Below are 19110 nucleotides of genomic sequence, written 5' to 3' on the forward strand. Positions count from 1 at the left end.
TTCATTCATTGAGCACTTTGTGTGTGGCTGCTTCTAAAGAGAGACTGCATGTTAATAAATGCATTTTGGGAGTATTCTGTTCCAGTTGCTTGTCTTTTGCTATCCCAGTACTGTAGTCTAATTAGAATGGTTTTGTATTGTAATAAATGTAATTATCTGGCAAGGTGAACCACGTGCCTTTGCTTTTTGTTAAGTTAGTTATTCTTGAATCACTTTATTCTCATATTTAGAATAGGACCCTTCAGGTATTTTGATAGGAGTTGTATTTGAGTGATGAATTGCTATCTTTACGTTGCTGTCACCAGCATTCTATGAATGAACATACTAGGTTTTCATATATTTATCTCTTTATTGTATGATTATTAACAGAGTTAAAATTTTGTATATATAAATAGTTGTGTATTATTTTTCTTAGGCTAATTTTGAAATCATTTTATAATTTTTCTTATTGCTAGTAGCTTATTTTCTATTTGGTTATTGCTGGAAGGAAATATAAACTTTTGTTCCTTTAATTTTTAAGTTGAGGTAACTTACATATTGCGAAATACACATATATTAACTCTATAGTAGTTGAATCAGTTTCGGCAAACACATATATTTGTGTAACGTACCTCCCATCAAGGTATAGAACATTTTTATCACCCCAGAAGTTTTCTTGTGTCCTTTTCTAGTGAATCCCCTGAAGCAACCAGTGATTTGATTTCTATCACTGTGGATTAGTTTTGCTAATTCTGGAACTTCATCTAAGTGGAGCTATACAGTATGTCTTGTGTCTGGTTTCTTTTACTCAGCATGATCTTTCTAAGGTTTATCTGTGTTGTTTCATTAGTGATTTATTTATTGGGAATAGTTAGTACATTTTTTTAAAGATTTATTTATTTATTCATTCATTCATTCATTCATTCATTCATTCATTCATGAGAGACAGAGAGAGAAACAGAGAGAGAGAGAGAGAGAAAGGCAGAGACACAGGCAAAGGGAGAAGCAGGCTCCATGCAGGGAGCCCGACGTCGGACTCGATCCCCGGTCTCCAGGATCACACCCTGGACCGAAGGCAGGCACTAAACTGCTGAGCCACCCAGGGATCCCCTAGTTAGTACATTCTATGAACATACTATAGTTTCTTTATTTTACTGCTGTGGACATCTGGGCTGCTTCCAGTTTTGGGCTGTTAGAAATAAAACCTATGGGGGACATTTTCTTACAAGACTTTTTGTGGACATACTTTTCATTTCTCCTGAGCAGAAGTACCAAAAAGTGAATTGCAAGCGCTGAAACAGATGAGTATTGTGTCCTTCTGCATATAGTACCCTGAGAAAGACACATCACTTAGGAAGGATTCTGGCTGGGAATACATAACCTGAATCTGATCATGAAGAAACATCAGACAAACCCCAAATAAGAGATATATTATTTAAAAATAAAAGGACTGTGTTCTTCAAAAATATCAGTGCCACACAAGGTAAAAGCCAAAACCTTCCAGGTTAAAGGAGGCTGAAGAAAGACACATGATAAAAACAGGACGTGATCCTAAACTCAATTCTCTACTTGGGAGTAGTGGAGGGGGAATGTTACAAGGACATTATTGAGTTAATTGACAAAATTGTGATATGGATTAAAGTATTGTCAGTGTGACATTTACTAAAGTTGATAATTGCACTGTGGTTATGTAAGAGAATATCCTTATTCTGTGGAAATACTACCATATTTAGAAATAAATTATATGGAGATGGAGAAAGGAGAGTGTGAAAAGGATGTGAGAGAGTATGCCATGAGCAAATTACAAGTGATGGAAGAAATGAGGCAAAATTCATCAGGAGGTTGATATGGTTTGTGTATATTCTTTCTACTATGCTGGCAATTCTTCTGAAACTTTGAAATTTTCCCTAATAAAAAGACGGGGGGGGGGAAACAAACTTGGGTTAGCATTTTTTCCTTCTCTTTCTGAGGTATTGATTGATCCATTCAAATTTCCTTAATTTTCATTAGTTTTATACTTTGTGCCAATTTTGCCATTTTCTAAAGAAATCCATTTTTTCCAAGTTTTCAAATATATTGGTATTTATATAGTATATAATATTTTATAATTTTAAAAATCTGTTTTGTCTGTGGTTATTTCATGTTTTGTAACATACTGTGTTAATTCATATCATCTACTCTCCTTGATTGGTTTTACCAGTGGTGTATCTTTTTAGCATTTTCTTCAAAGAATCAACTTTTGGTTTTCTGAATCTTTGCCTTTTTTATTATTTATTTCAGTGATTTCTGTTTACAGCCTGCCTTTTTTTTTTTTTCCCAATTTTATTTTATTTACATTGTTACCTCTGAGTTGAAAGATTAGCTCTTCTTTTCAGGATTTGTCTCCCAATGTGTTTAGAAGCATAGTCTTCCTGTTATTATCTTCTGTGGGTCCCACCAATTTTGACTGGTAGTCTTCCACTATAATATTTCATAATGTTCCTTATTGTTTCCTCTTTAATGGAATGATTATTTTGCTGCATAATTTTTGTTTCCAGATTAGGATGTTGTTGGCTATCTTTTTGTTACTTCATATATTGTTGCAATGTGGTTGGAGAATATAGTTTATTAGATCTTCAGTCTTTGCAATTTGAGTCTTCTTTTGAGGTTTAGTATATGGTCAGTATTTGGGAAAGATTCGTATGTGCTTGTAAAGAATGTTTAATTTGTATTTGTTATAAAGTTCTATATATTTGACCAAGCTTGTTTCTTAATATAAATCTTTTTTTTAAAGATTTTGTTGGGATCCCTGGGTGGCGCAGCAGTTTGGCGCCTGCCTTTGGCCCAGGGCGCGATCCTGGAGACCCGGGATCGAATCCCACGTCGGGCTCCCGGTGCATGGAGCCTGCTTCTCCCTCTGCCTGTGTCTCTGCCTCTCTCTCTCTCTGTGTGTGACTATCATAAATAAATACAAAATTAAAAAAAAAGAGTAAAAAAAAATAAAATATTTTATTTATTTATTTATGAGAGACACACACAGAGAGAGAGACAGAGATATAGGCAGAGGGAGAAGCAGGCTCCACACAGGGAGCCTGATGTGGGATTCGAACCTGGAACTCCGAGATCATGCCCTGGGCCGAAGGCAGGCGCTAAACCACTGAGTCACCCAGGCATCCCTCTTAGTATAAATCTTATGTTTCCTTAGTTTTTGTTCATCTATTATTTTATAAGAGATAATTTAAAATAGGCTACCAGAGTGCATGGGTGGCCTAGTCGGTTAAGCATCAGATTCTTGATTCTGTTCAGGTCATGGTCTCAGGGTCGTGAGAATTTAAAGATGTATCAGAAAGTATAGAAGGAAGAGTAATAAGATGCATCTGTTGTCTAGGTTCAATAATGGTCAACCTTTTGTCAATCTTGTTTTATTGCTCTCTGCTCCACTTCTTAAAACAGCTTAATCAGGGGCATAATTGGCATACAATAAACTACATAAATTGTACAGTTTGATACCTCTTGGCGTATGTATACATCCATGAAACTATCACAAGTAATTTAGTGAATATATCCCCTTTACACTTAGGAATTTTCTCATGCCCCTTTGTAATCCCTTCCTCCTGGCTTGCTACCTCCAGGCAACCACTGAATTGCATTCTATAGCTGTAGTTTAGTTTGCATTTTTTGTACTATATAAACAGAGTCATACACTGTATACTATTTTTTCTTTTTCTTTTTTGGTCTGACTTCTTTCACAGAACATAATTATTTTGAAGGTATTGTGTGTTTCAAGTTCGTTCTCTTTTATTGGTGAATGGTATTACATTGCATATCTGTAGTACAAATTGTTTATCCACGTACCTGTTCATGGACATTTGAGAGTCTTTTCCAGTTTTTGACTATTGCAAATAGAGCTGCTGTGATGTTTTGTGTTTTCCTTTCTTTTGAGTGAATAGTTAAGGGTGGAATGGCTAGATCATATGTAAGTATATGTTTCACTTTTAAAGCAATGCCAAATTGTTTTCCAAAGTGAATATACCAGAGCACATGGGTGGCTCAGTTGGTTAAGTGTCTGCTTTCGACTCAGGTCATGATCCTAGGGCCCTGCATCAGGCTCCCGGCTCAGTGGGGAACCTGTTTCTCCCTCTCCCCCTGCTCAGGTTCTCTCTCACTGTCTCTCTCAAATAAATAAATATTTTTTTAAAAAATTAAAAACCATTTTACATTCCCATGAGCAGTATAGGAGAGTTTCGGTCCTTCCATATTCTTTGCAACACTTTAAATTTTAGCCATTTTAATAGGTATGTAGTGGTACCTCATTGTGGTTTTGATTTACATTTCTCTATGACTAACAGTGTTGAGCATCTTTCACATGTTTATTTGCCATCCCTATGTTTTCTTTGGTGATATGATGGTGAAAATCTTTGGCCTGTTTTTTAAAATTTGGGTTGTTTCTTAATTGAGTTTTGAGAGTTCTTTATACTGGATACAGATCTTGTATCAGAGATTTGCTTTGCAAATATTTTCTCCCAGTCTGTAATTTGGCTTCTCCTTTTAATAAGTGTTTTTGTGGAACAGAAGTTTTTTTTTTTAATTTTTATTTATTTATGATAGTCACAGAGAGAGAGAGAGAGAGAGAGAGAGAGAGAAGCAGAGACATAGGCAGAGGGAGAAGCAGGCTCCATGCACTGGGAGCCTGACGTGGGACTCGATCCCGGGTCTCCAGGATCGCGCCCTGGGCCAAAGGCAGGCGCTAAACCGCTGCGCCACCCAGAGATCCTGGAACAGAAGTTTTTAATTTTGAAGTTTGGTTTCTCAATTTTTTTCTTTCATGGATTGTGCTTATTTTAAAAAGGAACATTTTTTTCTTTAAAAAAATTTTTTTTATTGGAGTTCAATTTGCCAACATATAGCATAATACCCAGTGCTCATCCGTCAAGTGCCCCCCCCTCAGTACCGGTGACCCAGTCACCCTATCCTCCCTCCCACCTCCCCTTCCAGTACCCCTTGTTCGTTTCCCAGAGTTAGGAGTCTCTCATGTTCTGTCACCCTCACTGATATTTCCCACTCATTTTCTCTCCTTTCCCCTTTATTCCCTTTCACTATTTTTTATATTCCCCAAATGAATGAGACCATATAATGTTTGTCCTTATCCAGTTGACTTACTTCACTCAGCATAATACCCTCCAGTTCCATCCACGTTGAAGCAAATGGTGGGTATTTGTTGTTTCTAACGGCTGAGTGATATTCCATTGTATACATAAACCACATCTTCTTTATCCATTCATCTTTCGATGGACACCGAGGCTCCTTCCACAGTTTGGCTATTGTGGACATTGCTGCTATAAACATTGGGGTGCAGGTGTCCCGGCATTTCACTGCATCTGTATCTTTGGGGTAAATCCCCAGCAGTGCAATTGCTGGGTCGTAGGACAGTTCTATTTTTAACTCTTTGAGGAACCTCCACACAGTTTTCCAGAGTGATTGTACTAGTTCATTTTCCCACCAACAGTGCAAGAGGGTTCCATTTTCTCCACATCCTAACGTTTGTTGTTTCCTGTCTTGTTAATTTTCACCATTCTCACTGGGGTGAGGTGGTATCTCATTGTGGTTTTCATTTGTATTTCCCTGATGGCAAGTGATGCAGAGCATTTTCTCATGTGCTTGTTGGCCATGTGTATGTCTTCTTTGGTGAAATTTCTGTTCATGTCTTTTGCCCATTTCATGATTGGATTGTTTGTTTCTTTGCTGTTGCGTTTAATAAGGTCTTTATAGATCTTGGATACTAGCCCTTTATCTGATATGTTATTTGCAAATATCTTGTCCCATTCTGTAGATTGTCTTTTAGTTTTGTTGACTGTTTCTTTTGCTGTGCAGAAAAAACGAGCATATTTTGGATTGATTATAGATTTATAGACAATATGAAAAGGTAGTACAAAGAGTTAACCATATACCCTTCACCCAGCTTTCCTGAATGCCAACATCTCATTACATAACCATGGTACATTTGTCAAAACTAAGAAATTAACAGTGATACAGAACATGGGCCATCCTATTATATTATATATTATATATAATTATAATATATAATTATATATAATATATTTATATATAATCTAATAATCTAATATATAATTATATAATATAAATTACATAAAAGTTCTTTTATATATTGCTATTATAATATAGATATATTTATAAATATATATTTATATATTTTATATATATTATCTATTATATATAAAAATTCTTTGCCTGGCATTTTTGGGGGGGTATCAGATGGTGGAATAATATTAAACTAAGATATCCTATAATTACACTTATAAATACTTCAATAAAAATGAACACTTTTTTTTTTTTTTTTTTTAAGATTTTGTTTGACAGAGAGAGAGAGCATGCAGGCACAAGTAGGCAGAGGGAGAGGGAGAAGCAGTCTCCCCGCTGAGCAGGGAACCTGATTTGGGATTCCATTCCAGGACCCTGAGAGTGTGACCTGAGCCAAAGGCAGACACTTAACCAGACTGAGCCACCCAGATGCCCTGAACACATTTTTAAAGGCAGTTGTGTGGAGTTATTTCCATGTGCAGGACCCCAACCTAAGTACCAATTGATTTAAATTCCTCAGTGTAATGCTGTTCATGTCAAGGTCAGACTCAACATTTAACAACATAATCAAGTAAACTGACCTAGACATCATGTGCAGATAGAAAGAAATCTTCAATGTGTATGTGTTTTTTTTTTTTTTAATAAGTAACTATTCAAGGTTGCAGAAGTTACAGGATAGGATAAAATTTGAGTGTCAAAGACATTTTGTAATAGTTTTATATCTGATCAGCTGTGGACAAGAGGATGAAAAACATATTTCCTATAGTTCAAAAGTAAAAATTAGCGTTCATATCAATTTGTTATTTTCACTCTATTATGTTCTTAGGCAAAAATACCTATTTTTACTCCTTTTAGAATCTAAAATACTTTGTGTTTTAGTAAACATAATGCATAATATTGTGTTTACTACGTGCTGTCACAGTTACAGTGCTTTAAAGTATCTTATTGAATTCTCTTAACAGTCCCGTGAAATAGATAATACTATTTTGAGGAAATAGGCACAGAGAAATAAATGTTTGTTCAGTGAACTTGCCCAACATCCCACAGCCTATATAACTCTAGTCTACATTCTTTTAACCATTGTGCTAGACCAACTAGCAAATTGTCATGGTTGAATGTATCTTGTAATATTATGCACCTCCCCTTGCCAAATACCTCTATTATTGTGACCTCCTGAAGGAATGGTAAGATTTCCATTACTACATCCCTTTTATGAAGTTTTATCTTTTTTTCCTCCATTAATAGTTAAATGGAGTACCAAATTCAACATCAGTGGTCATGACTTGAAACCTTTGCCTCTAAGTTATACTAGTAATTATAACTTTGCACCATAACATAGCTGATGTGGTGGAGATCGATTGATCTATTTACCTATAAAGGATATAACTTTTTAAAACACTTTATCAGGAAATATTTTAATGAAAAATCCATGAAAGATAGCCATGCATACACTGGGCATATTATTGGAATGCTATCCCAACTTAAATTTTACTTTTTTTTTTTTAATTTTACTTTTATTACTTTTCACTTCTCATCGGATCCTAATAATTATTTGCTAAGGGCCAGAGCTTTTCAATTTGTTGCTGTCTTGAGGAAGTTACAGCAATTTCAGCTCTTGGATTTTAAAAATTAGGTCACTCTACATATCAGCTTGAAATTTGGTATCATTTTTGTTTTATTTTTTCATGAGATTTGTTGATGGATTTTTTAAAGATTTATTTATTCATGAGAGACAGAGAGAGAAAGGCAGAGACATAGGCAGAGGGAGAAGCAGGCTCCTCACAGGGAGCCCGATGGGACTCGATCCTGGATCCTGGGATCAGGCCCTGAGCCGAAGGCAGACGCTCAATGGCTGAGCCACCCAGGCGTCCTATGTTGATGGATTTCTAATGGTTGCTGCAAGTTTTTCTACTGTTTAAAATTTTGGAGAATAGTGCTAATATTTTATAACAGGGTCCCCTGTTTGCAAAACTTTTTTTTTTTTAATGTACAGTTACATGTATAAATAAAACTGATCTGTCCTATTTCTTAGACAGTCATTGAGAAGCTGTTTGGGTGATTTTTTGTTTTTGTTTTTGTGTATTTGTTGGGAGAGGAGGGTCTCCATTAAGGAGAACCTAAAGCTAGAAAACGCAAAGCTAGCTTGGTGGTATTTTTACCCCTTCCACTTTTACCCTCAAAATTCTTACCCAGAAAATCATTTTGTTTTCCATAAGAATATTATACATATGCAGTATATATATGAACATATTCATAGACCTATTTTTTTTTTCATAGACCTATTTTTATTTGAAAATGGTTTTTTAAAATTTTGGAAGAAGAAATTATTTGTTGACTATTTGCCACGTGTCTTTGCTAGGTTTTCTAAATAAAGTTGATTGGTTGTATCATTTAGATTAGAACATCAACTGCATGTAAAAGGAAATCACAATTTGGCAGCATTTGTAGCATTACTGTCTTGATAAGATAATAAGTAGGTAAAGTACCAAAAAAAAAAAAATTCTTTTCCAAGTTTGGGTAAAGAAAAATTTAAAATCTAGTATCTGCTTAACATAGGTTTTCCTTTAAAGATGATTTTTTCAGCATGTGGACTCTACTTTGGTTCATTTTGTTATAGATTTACTGTTTTTAATCCTTTAAACATTTTTCTTGCTCAAGATGTCATATGGTCACTTTTTGTTGAAAAGCATACGCACACATACACCACACACACACTTTGTAACTACTGGTACTTGTGACTGCTAACGCTTTCAGACTGGATGTTAGTAAATATTTTCGGTAAGCACAATACTACTAGCATGTGTGATACTCTTGTTTCACTAAAGTCTGTAAAGCTTGGTATCCCTAAATGGCAGGCAGATGAGCTTTTTCTAAGATCTTTAGTTACATCTACTCTGAAAGTGGATACCTTTCTTTTTGAATGGTGAATCCATGCCACATTGGTAGAGAGAGGCTGACAAGAAGGGATAAATATCCTCTTAGTTTCCAGGTTCTTATGTGTGTGACAGAGTGGTGGGTGGGTAGGTGAGTTGGAGTGGTAGTGATGAGGTGATGGTGGTGATGGGAAAGGAATAAAAAATGATTGAATTTTCCTCTGCTCAAAACAGTTCTCTACCGTATATTTGCAAGATTTGGCTTTTTGGGGCTGGCTTAAAGTGGTTAGGAATTGGTTCTCAAAGCATTTATGTTTTAAATGTAAGTGAAGATATACATGCACAGAAACAATTTAACAAATGAATAGAAAGTAACAATTATCACTCATTTTGAACTATGGGAGTGTGTCAAGGGCTCACAGATTGTCCTTGATTTTTTTTTTTTTTTTGATTGATTGTCCTTGATCTTGATGTGATTTCTGGTGCTGAACTTCTTAATTCTTAAGTCTGGAAACTCATATCTTCAGTCTTGGCACTTTCATAGTGTAATTTTAGGAAGTTGCTTTAATAGCATGGAATTAGGCCTATTGAGTTATGCAAAAAGTGCCTTCAGCCAATATGATGTGATCCACTTATCCTTAAAGTGAGTGTTGCATATCTGATTGTCCTGGGAAATGTGTTGAAAGTAAAGACTCCCATTACAGAGATCCTTTCTTAGGAAAGCTCAGTCGAGTTAGAGTGCTTTTAGGGCATTTATTTTATACTTTGATAGTTTAAAATTTTGTGGCAGTTATTAATTGGTGATAATTTTTATTATATATTTTAGACTTATGAAGAAGAAAGTTAAGGTTTTATCTCTTATAGGTCCATTGTTTTACTAGGATCTGTTATTAAGTAGAGACTGAGATGTTAGAGATGTTTAAGTGATACCATTGATAAAGCTATAAATAAGAGGAGAAATAGGGAAGATATATAAAGAATGTATTATATACTAATGGCAAGTGTAGTAAGGTTCTCCAGAGAAACAGAACTTCTGTGTCTGTGTGGTGTTTTTTTGTTTGTTTGTTTGTTTTTGTTGTTTTTAATGAGGCATTAGGTCACACAATTATGGAAGCTGAGAGGTCCCATGATCTGAAGTCTGAAAGCTGGAGACCAAGGAAAGCCAGTGATACAATTCAGGTTGAGTCTGAGGGCCTGATAAACAATGGTGCTTGAGATATAAATCCCAGTGCAAGGGTTGGAAAGAGATGTCCTAGCAATGAGGCAGGAAAACAAACAAAAAGGGCAAATTCTTCCTTCTTTTGCCCCTGGTTCTATTTAGGCCCTCAAAGGATTGGGTGGTGCCTACCCACATTGGGAGGGCAGTCTACTGAGTCCACTCATGCTATTGCTAATCTCATTTCCAAAAAATTCAGAACTTAGAGCAATTAGGATTTGATTATATGATATTAAAAATAAAGATCATGAGATTTAAGGCCTGTTGGCCCCCCTACTAACTGTGGATATTAGGACTTATATACATACACTTACATGCGGAGATCCTGATGATAAAACTAATATATGCTTGTGGTAGAAATTTAGAAAGTATAGAAAAAGATAAAGAAAATAAGGGGGCATTACCACCAAAATTGTAGTACCCACAGTTTTGGATATCTTAAACTTTGGCTGCCCCAGATACATACATATAAACACACACAGACACACACCTGAGAAACAGTGTAAAGTCTCAATAAGGAAATACATAATAAACAATGATGTATCAATATGAAGTTTTGAAAAGTAATATATTCTTGTGGCTCAAAATTCAAAAGGCATAGTTATTATTTAGTAAAAAATGCTCTTGTATTGCCCTTGTGACTCTGCCATCAGTTTTCTTCCTTGGATACAACCAAGGTAGTGGTTTTTTGTTGTTGTTGTTGTTTTTTTTTAAGGTTTTATTTATTTATTCATGAGAGACCGAGAGAGGCAGAGAAGCAGGCTCCATGCAGGGAGCCTGACGTGGGACTCGATCCTGGGTCTCCAGAATCATACCCTGGGCTGAAGGCGGTGCTAAACCGCTGAGCCACCTGGGCTGCCCCAAGGTAGTGCTTTAAAAAACAAAACAAAACAAAACAAAACAAAACAAAACAAAACAAAACAAAACAAAAAACAACTATTTCGGAGAAATTTATGCACATAGAAATACCTTTAGTATACATGTACACACATGGTATAATATGTATGTATATGTTATTATGTACCTTGTCCTCTCCCCCTTTTTTTAGTTTTAATTTTATCGAAATGATATATCCATATGAAAGAGAGCTCTAAGATTTATTTACTTATTTTGGTTTGAAAGAAACCACTTTCATTTCTTAGCTGATTAATTTTATATTCTTTGTCTCTAAAATAATTGCTTTAATGTCAGTTTTAGTGTTCTAGTGCAGATAATCAGATTCTCTTTAAGTACATGTTGATAGTAATATAGTTCTGTCATAATTTGGATTAGATCAGTGTTCATTGTTTATGTAATTATGACTTATATAAATGCTATTCACAACATGATTACTTTTCCTTTTCTGTACTACCATTTTTCCTCCTATAACTAATATTTGACTTACTAAATTTGCTTGTTTTTCTGTTCAATGACAAACTGTCTACCATTTATATAAATCTGTACTTAAGATTTTCAAAGACTTATCATCAGATGTGCTGTCAATTTCATCTTCTAAAAGAAGGTTCTTTTGGAGTTTCCGGTAACCTCCAACCTCCAGGTTGTTCCCTGTTTTCTGTGTCATGCTAGGATTTCTATTTCTAGACACCCTGGAGATTCCCTTTCCCTCTGTCATCTCAATACCATATTGTTGTAATTATTATGGTTTTATAGACATCTAGTTCCTTCACATTAAAATCTTCTTGACTGTTCTTACTGCTTATATAAATTTTAGAATCAGCCTACCTACTTAAAAATCTTGTGTCTTCAATATGCAGTTGTCAAATATTCTGTATATGTTAGCTTGAATTGTATAATTTGAGTTTTCCATGTTGAAGCGTTGTCAAATATTAGTAATTTCAAACAGTTAATGGAACATTTCTTGCTAAGTTTATATTTTACTGTTTTATTGTTTCTTTTGCAAATGGGAACTTTTATGTTTCATCTTGTAACTGGTGGCGATGGTGATGGTTTGAGCAGAGTTGACTTGATTCTTTATACCTACAAATATAAATTGTATATCCAGAACTTCTTTTAATAGGTGGTTCTTTTTAATTTTTCATCTATAATTATCACACCTATAATTATTTCACCTTTAATTTTTCACACTTAATTATATCTTACTCTTTTTTTCCATTTTTATACCTTTTATCAAATTATGTAATACTAGCAATAATTCTTGTCTTGTTTCAGATTTATATAGGGTTATTTTTAGGTTTCTTCACTAACTTTGGTACTGACTTTTAGGATTGTGTATTATGCATATATGTCTCCATGGTAAACATCTGCTTATTCCTATTTTAAGAAAATCTTTTTTAAAATTTATTTTTTATTGGTGTTCAATTTACCAACATACAGAATAACCCCTAGTGCCTGTCACCCATTCACTTCCACCCCCTGCTCTCCTCCCTTTCTACCACCCCTAGTTTGTTTCCCAGAGTTAGCAGTCTTTACGTTCTGTCTCCCTTTCTGATATTTCCCACACATTTCTTCTCCCTTCCCTTATATTCCCTTTCACTATTATTTATATTCCCCAAATGAATGAGAACATATAATGTTTGTCCTTCTCTGATTGACTTACTTCACTCAGCATAATACCCTCCAGTATTTTAAGAAAATCTTGATGGATGTGTAAGTTTATCAGATGTCTTTCAGTGACTGTGGAGATAATCATAAGATATTTTTACATGGTAGACTAAATAAATAGATTTTATTATATTTAACCACTTTTGAATATCAGAATTAAACTCTGCTTGATCATAACAGTAGTATATTATTTCTTTGGTATGTTCCTAGGGACTTTCTTTTTTATTGTTTTATTCATGTCTGGTATCATAAGTTGTATTAATGTGTAGTATTCATTTGTGTGTGCTGTTTCTCTTAATTTTGGACATCAGTGCTATGTTCCCTATATGAAAATTACTTGGAAGCTTTACCTACTGTGCTTTGAAATAGTTTAGGCAGCTTTAGAGTTATTTGTTTGTATGTATGTATGTATGTATGTATGTATGTATGTATGTATTTTTTTAAGATTTTATTTATTCATGAGAGACACACAGAGAGAGAGAGACAGAGACAGAGACAGAGGCACAGGCTGAGGGAGAAGCAGGCTCCTCACAAGGAGCCTGATGCAGAACTCGATCCTGGATCCCGGATCCCGGGATCACACCCTGGGCCAAAGGCAGATGCTCAACCACTGAGCCACCCAGGTGTCCCTGTTCTTAAGTATTTAGTAAAATTTAGAATATTATTGGCATCTAGTACTTTCTGAGGAGATTAAGTCTTTGAAAACTTTTTCTTCTGTGATAATTATCAGATACTTCTTTTGTGAAGTCTTTATTGTTTTACCTTCATGAAATTCATAATGCCTTACTTGGAATACTGATAACACAGTTTATGTTTTTTTTTTAGGGCATTAAATAAAAACACTTGTCTTATATACATTTGTCTCCATTATATTGTTAAGTTCTTGAGAACTTAGGGTAGGAGCCATCTATTTGTTTATTGCCTCAAATTCTAGCCCGTAGTAGGGGATATATTGGCTTAACAACTTTTTCCTTCTTTCTTTCTTTTGGTGATGGTAAATGTTTTACAGGCTTCCCAGTTGGCATGTGTGTTGTAAAGAGAGTTCTTCAGCTTCATCATACTACTCTCAAGATGACAATTGTGCACTAGAAAATGAAGATGTACAATTCCAGAAAAAGGTACCTTAAATAAAGTTGACAGTGTAATTTGTGTGTCAGCTTTTTGAGACTTCCTCAAAATGTTTGGAATAAAAGTAATTTCAAAAATTTTGGAATAAAAGTAATTTCAAAAATACAGGACATAATTTTTGGTGATTTGTAATTCTTGCTGTAATAAGAATTACTCAGATAATTCTGAAAGTAAGCTATCCCTGAGATATTTATATGTTTATTTGTGTTGCTTATGTTTGGAATGTTATAACATCTTTAGTCCTAGAATAGGGAGAAAAATAGTACCTATTCAGAGAACTGAAAACCAGTGGCTCACTTTTTAATACTCTAAATACTTAAAAGGTTTCAAAAGAAACCCCAGCCTTATAAGTGAAAATTTAGATATGAGGATTATATGGAGACTCTGCAATCACTGGCTATGTAGTTTTTTAATATAATTGGGGGAATTTTAATAAAGTATAATTGGGGGAATGAATAGACAAAGTCCAAAAAGCCAGACCAGATGGTCTTTTTTTTTTTTTTTTATCAGATGGTCTTTAAATCACTTATTATTTTATTATTTTAAATGATAAAAGGTGGGGGGCCTGGGTGACTCAGTCAGTAGAGCATATGACTCTTGATCTCAGGGTTGTGAGTTCAAGCACCACATTAGTTATGGAGCCTATTTATTTATTTATTTATTTATTTATTTATTTATTTATTTATTTTTTTGGAGCCTATTTAAATAAATAAATAAATAAAATGAATGATAGATAAAAGGTGAGTATTGACTAGATTTGGCTTCTCCCTATCAATATATGTATTTAAAATACAATTGACCCTTGAATGACATGAGTTTGAACTGTGTGGTTATATTAATATGCAGATTTTTTATAATACAGTACTGTAAATGTATTTTCTCTTATGATTTTCTTAACACTTTATTTTCTCTAGCTTACTTCAGTATAAGAATATGGTTTATAATATATGGAACATACAAAATCTGTGTTGACTGCTTATTATTGGTACATTTTCTGGTTAACAATAGGCTATGAGTAGTTAAGTTCTGGGGGAGTTAAAAAGTACATGGAAATTTTTGACTGTGCTAGGGCTTGGAGCCCCTAACCCGTGCATTGTTCAAGGATCAACTGTATAGAAGTAATTTATACTAACTATAGAATATTCATATTTATAGCCTATTCCCCTTCTGAAAGGAACCACAATTTACTGTTTCTTGTGAAAACCTTGAGACTGGTTTTTTGTGGATATCTATATATGGCACACAAATTAATATTTTTATTTTCCGTAAAATGTCATATTGTAAATATTCTACATTTTGACTTTCCCTTCTGCCCTGATAGTATCTCATGGACACTTTTTCATGTTGCTGTATTCTTGTTATGGCTACATTTTTATTCCGTCATAAGTTATGACATATTTCTTTATTAAAAGACTGAATTGTAAAACAAAAAAAAAGACTGAATTGTTTCTCAGCTTGTGTGTGCACGCATGTGTGTGAACATAAGTTTATAATTACATGCTTTGAGGGGGTGGCATGATATTTAGTGTGGATGATTCAAATTTTGGGGTTATGTTTGATTTCTGGGATAGAGCATTTAAAAATTTTAAGACTGTTGCTGAATATCTCTTTAAAGAGAGTATAATTTTATACTTTTAACTTTTACCCACAGTCTAAGACTTTGATCTAATCTCTCATGAGAAATTTGAAAACAAATTTTGTGAGAATGAATGTAAGCAAAGCATTCGGGGGGGGAACATACTCTTACAGAAATAGTTAGGTCTGATAAATGATTTAAAGGCTTTGATAAGCAAAGAATGAACCTTGCTTTTATGAAATTATATCCTAGAAGATACATTTAAATGGGAAGGTATCTGAAATCCTAACTTGAAAGTAAATGTCAAAAGAGAGATGACGCAAGTATTAAATACATATTGGATGATGTACATTCATTTTTTAGATATTTTCCAAAGTCTTACTGTTTGCCTACCACGTGGTGCTGTGTGGTAGGACTAAAGTGCTTATCAAGAAATCAAATGAAGGTCTTGAACTCATTTAGTGTACATTTTAAGTGTGATGGCAAGGAATGGAATGCAGGAAGATGAACAATAAGCATGTAAACAAATAAAAGTAATTAGAGTCAGACTTGTACAAAACAGTGTTTTGGTTGTAAAATATATAATATTGCTTTATATTATATATATAACTGTTTTGTGAAATAGTTTTATCAGTTACCCTTTCATCTTGTTGCAATATAGGATGAAAGAGAGGGACCTATCCATGCTGAATTATCGGAAAAAGTGGGTTCAAATTTACCTATTCCTCCAGAAGAACATAAATTAAAAGATGACTACGATGTGGATGTACAAGTAAGCTATGTTGCTTTAATGTTTAATAATACATCTTTTAAAACTACTCACCATATTGCATATTGTTACTTTTTTTTTCAAACTTTCATGCAATTGGCTTTAATACTATTTACATCTAAGAGTACTGATTTTGAGAAATAGAAAAATTGCAGATTTAATAATGTGACCATTTTCTTTGTAGTAAAAGTTTGGGTGTAAGTTCTCATTTCTTTGTAGGTTCCATTTTGGCTCACTATAATGTATTTTATCTCCAGATTATTAGATGTCGGGAAATTTTTTTCTAACTTACAACAAAAGAAAGTATTTGTATATAAAATCGAGTATTTTGATACCAAACTTTTGTCACTGATTGTGGAATATGAATTAGTAATAGGTTAAAATGTATTTTATGTGTTTCTTATATTATATCCTGAATATTTTCCATTTTGTACATCAAATTTTATGAAAATTATTAAAAACTAGAATGCTGAAGCATCTGGAACCCATTTAATGTCAGGAATAGCTGAAGAACTAGGGATATTTTATCTGGAAGAAGAAAAACTAAGGAAAAACTAAGTATCTCAAATATTAACAAAAACAAACCAACTCAAAATGGGGGAGAATTCTTTTTTGAAAATACAGTTACAGCTATTTTATGACTTGGTTTCGCTAAGTACAAATAGTGAATTTCATTTTATTGGATCCTGGAAGATGTTTGTCAGATGTGTGTACATAAGAGTACGAAAAAGTTCTCTGTAGCCCTTCCAGTTATACGACTATCCTGAACAGTCCTACCATTGTTCATTCTCCAGAACTTTTATCATGGTATACTCTTCCTCAAATACTTTGAAGTGCTTATTGCATCTTAATAGATCTGTGCTGTTCAGTATAGTAGCCACTAGCTACATGGGGCTATTGAGTACTGGAAATGCAGCTAGTCCAAATTGAGACTTGCTGCAAGTATTAAATACATATTGGATTTTGGAGATTGAGTTAAAAAAATGTAAAATATCTCATTGATTTTTTTTATATTAAATACATATTAAAATGATAATATAATATTTGATAATGTAATACTCCTTTTTTCAAGGCCTCCACCATAAACTGTAAACTGTTTATATTCCTTTGTGAATTTTTCATTTCAGTGTAAATATTTCCCCAGATGATTGCATTTTATATTCCTCTGAACTCTATACCTTGTGTTTTCTTTCTGCTTCCATACTGAGTCCTTTTTGCTTCAGAGAACCAATTATTCTAGTCCATAAGAGTCCATAGTTTGTCTTTTCCTTGAACTGAGCATGAATACCTCTCACTTGATAGTTAATAAGCATTGAATGTCTGCTATGTGCCAGGGAGCATGAAGATCAAGAGAACATAGTTCTTACTCAAGACATTTACAGTATACTTGAAAAAGGGAAGGAGACCTTAAATAAGATAATTAAGTTGTTATAGATGCTGTCTTAAGTCTATATACAGAGAAAGTAGAGGCATAGAGAAAGAGGAATGGCTAATTCTCTGTAGTGTTGGTTGTGGTGGTGAATATGCTGATAGAGGTTTCAAATATGAGTGGTATTAGGTAGATTTCAGATTGTGGTTTGGAGGGTAGAAAGATCCAGAGCATCCAGGAGTGACGGAGCAGTGAAAATCATGGATTGCATTGTAATATTACTTGTACATGCCCTGTGCTGTTATTTATTTGTGGACATTATCTTCTAAACTGCTCTGAGGCAAGAAGTATGTGTTGTACTGTTTTGTATATTTAAATATGATTTCTGTGTTGCTACTAGCATTAATAGTAGTAAGAGGGAAATATATGTAGGTCTTGATAGAAAATAGGAAAGAAGAAAGACAAGCTCCTTTGTCCTGGTTTGTGAAATGCCATGAAAAATGTCTAGAGCTTTTATTTTAATATGAAGTATATTTCTTGGGGGGTAAATGTTAGAAGATAGGATTTTTATAAAAGTACATTCTTGATACTGTCACTTTTGAATGTACTTTTATAAAATCCTATATAGCAAAAGAATACAACTGACTTTTTTTTTTTTTAACAGAATACTGAGTCAAAATTAAGTCCATCTGTGATTGAGACACTCCCTACAGTTGATCTACAAGAAGATTCTTCCAGTATAGTTGTGGGAAGTGAAAACATTGAAAATATTTCCAGCTCATCTACCTCAGAGATTACTCCAATCTCAAAGCTTGAGTAAGTCATTACAAAGAAAAAAAAAAAAGGAATCCCATTAGGTAATGATAGAAAAAGGTCTTTTTAAAGATAAGGCAGCTTGAGACTCAGATTTGAAGTTTAGGCCATATAGCAGACTTAAGTTACGATGCCTGTGTTTTTATTCTGCATCCAAACTCTGAGTTGATTAGATCTCAGCCATGAAATCTCTACATCACATAAACTGAGGTTCTGCTTGTTTAAGTAAATACTTATTTGAGTAATCTTCTCTATAATTATCAAAGATTCAAATGTCGGTATTCATTTCCATCAAGTATTACTGCAGCATTCCATTCATAGTTGTGTCTTTTTGTGAATAGATATGTTTTTCAAACTTGATAATATTCAGGATATGTAGGTGTAAGATTTCCTTAATTTAGAAAAATCTATTATGTCTTTCCTAGTCTATTAAATCTCTCCTGATCCTTAAAGCAACACTACAAAGAACAAAATTCCCTTCTCATACTACATTAAGTATTTCTCTTACTATTTCGTGTGTGTGTGTGTGTACACACACATATATACATATATACATATATATTCATGGATAGGACAATATCTGGCACATAGTAATAATATATCTGTCAATAAATATTATCATCACTACTTTTTTTTTGGCGGGGGGACATAAGCACTTTTTAAATACTCTCTTTAAGAACAGAAGGGACTGGGGTGAAGGAGTGGTACTTAGAGATGTTAGAGTTGCCATTTAGGTATTTATCCTAG

At 33.9% G+C, this 19110-nt stretch overlaps 1 protein-coding gene across 5 annotated transcripts in view; it reads left to right on the forward strand.

The window, feature by feature from the left end:
• The window catches only part of SUCO (SUN domain containing ossification factor), an 89461-nt gene that overhangs the window by 15565 nt on the left and 54786 nt on the right, over window positions 1-19110 (forward strand). For all 5 annotated transcript variants that reach the window (XR_012033026.1, XR_012033027.1, XM_072830639.1 and 2 more), the window contains exons 2-4: window positions 13718-13826; window positions 16074-16184; window positions 18215-18366. Coding sequence is in view for 3 of the 5 variants with exons in the window: in XM_072830639.1 (XP_072686740.1) it covers window positions 13718-13826; window positions 16074-16184; window positions 18215-18366 (372 nt within the window). In the remaining 2 variants the exon portion in view is untranslated. The remainder of the gene's footprint in view (window positions 1-13717; window positions 13827-16073; window positions 16185-18214; window positions 18367-19110) is intronic.

Source organism: Canis lupus, chromosome 6 (genome assembly GCF_048164855.1).
Source record: "Canis lupus baileyi chromosome 6, mCanLup2.hap1, whole genome shotgun sequence".
In the NCBI taxonomy this organism is placed as follows: Eukaryota; Metazoa; Chordata; class Mammalia; order Carnivora; family Canidae; genus Canis; species Canis lupus.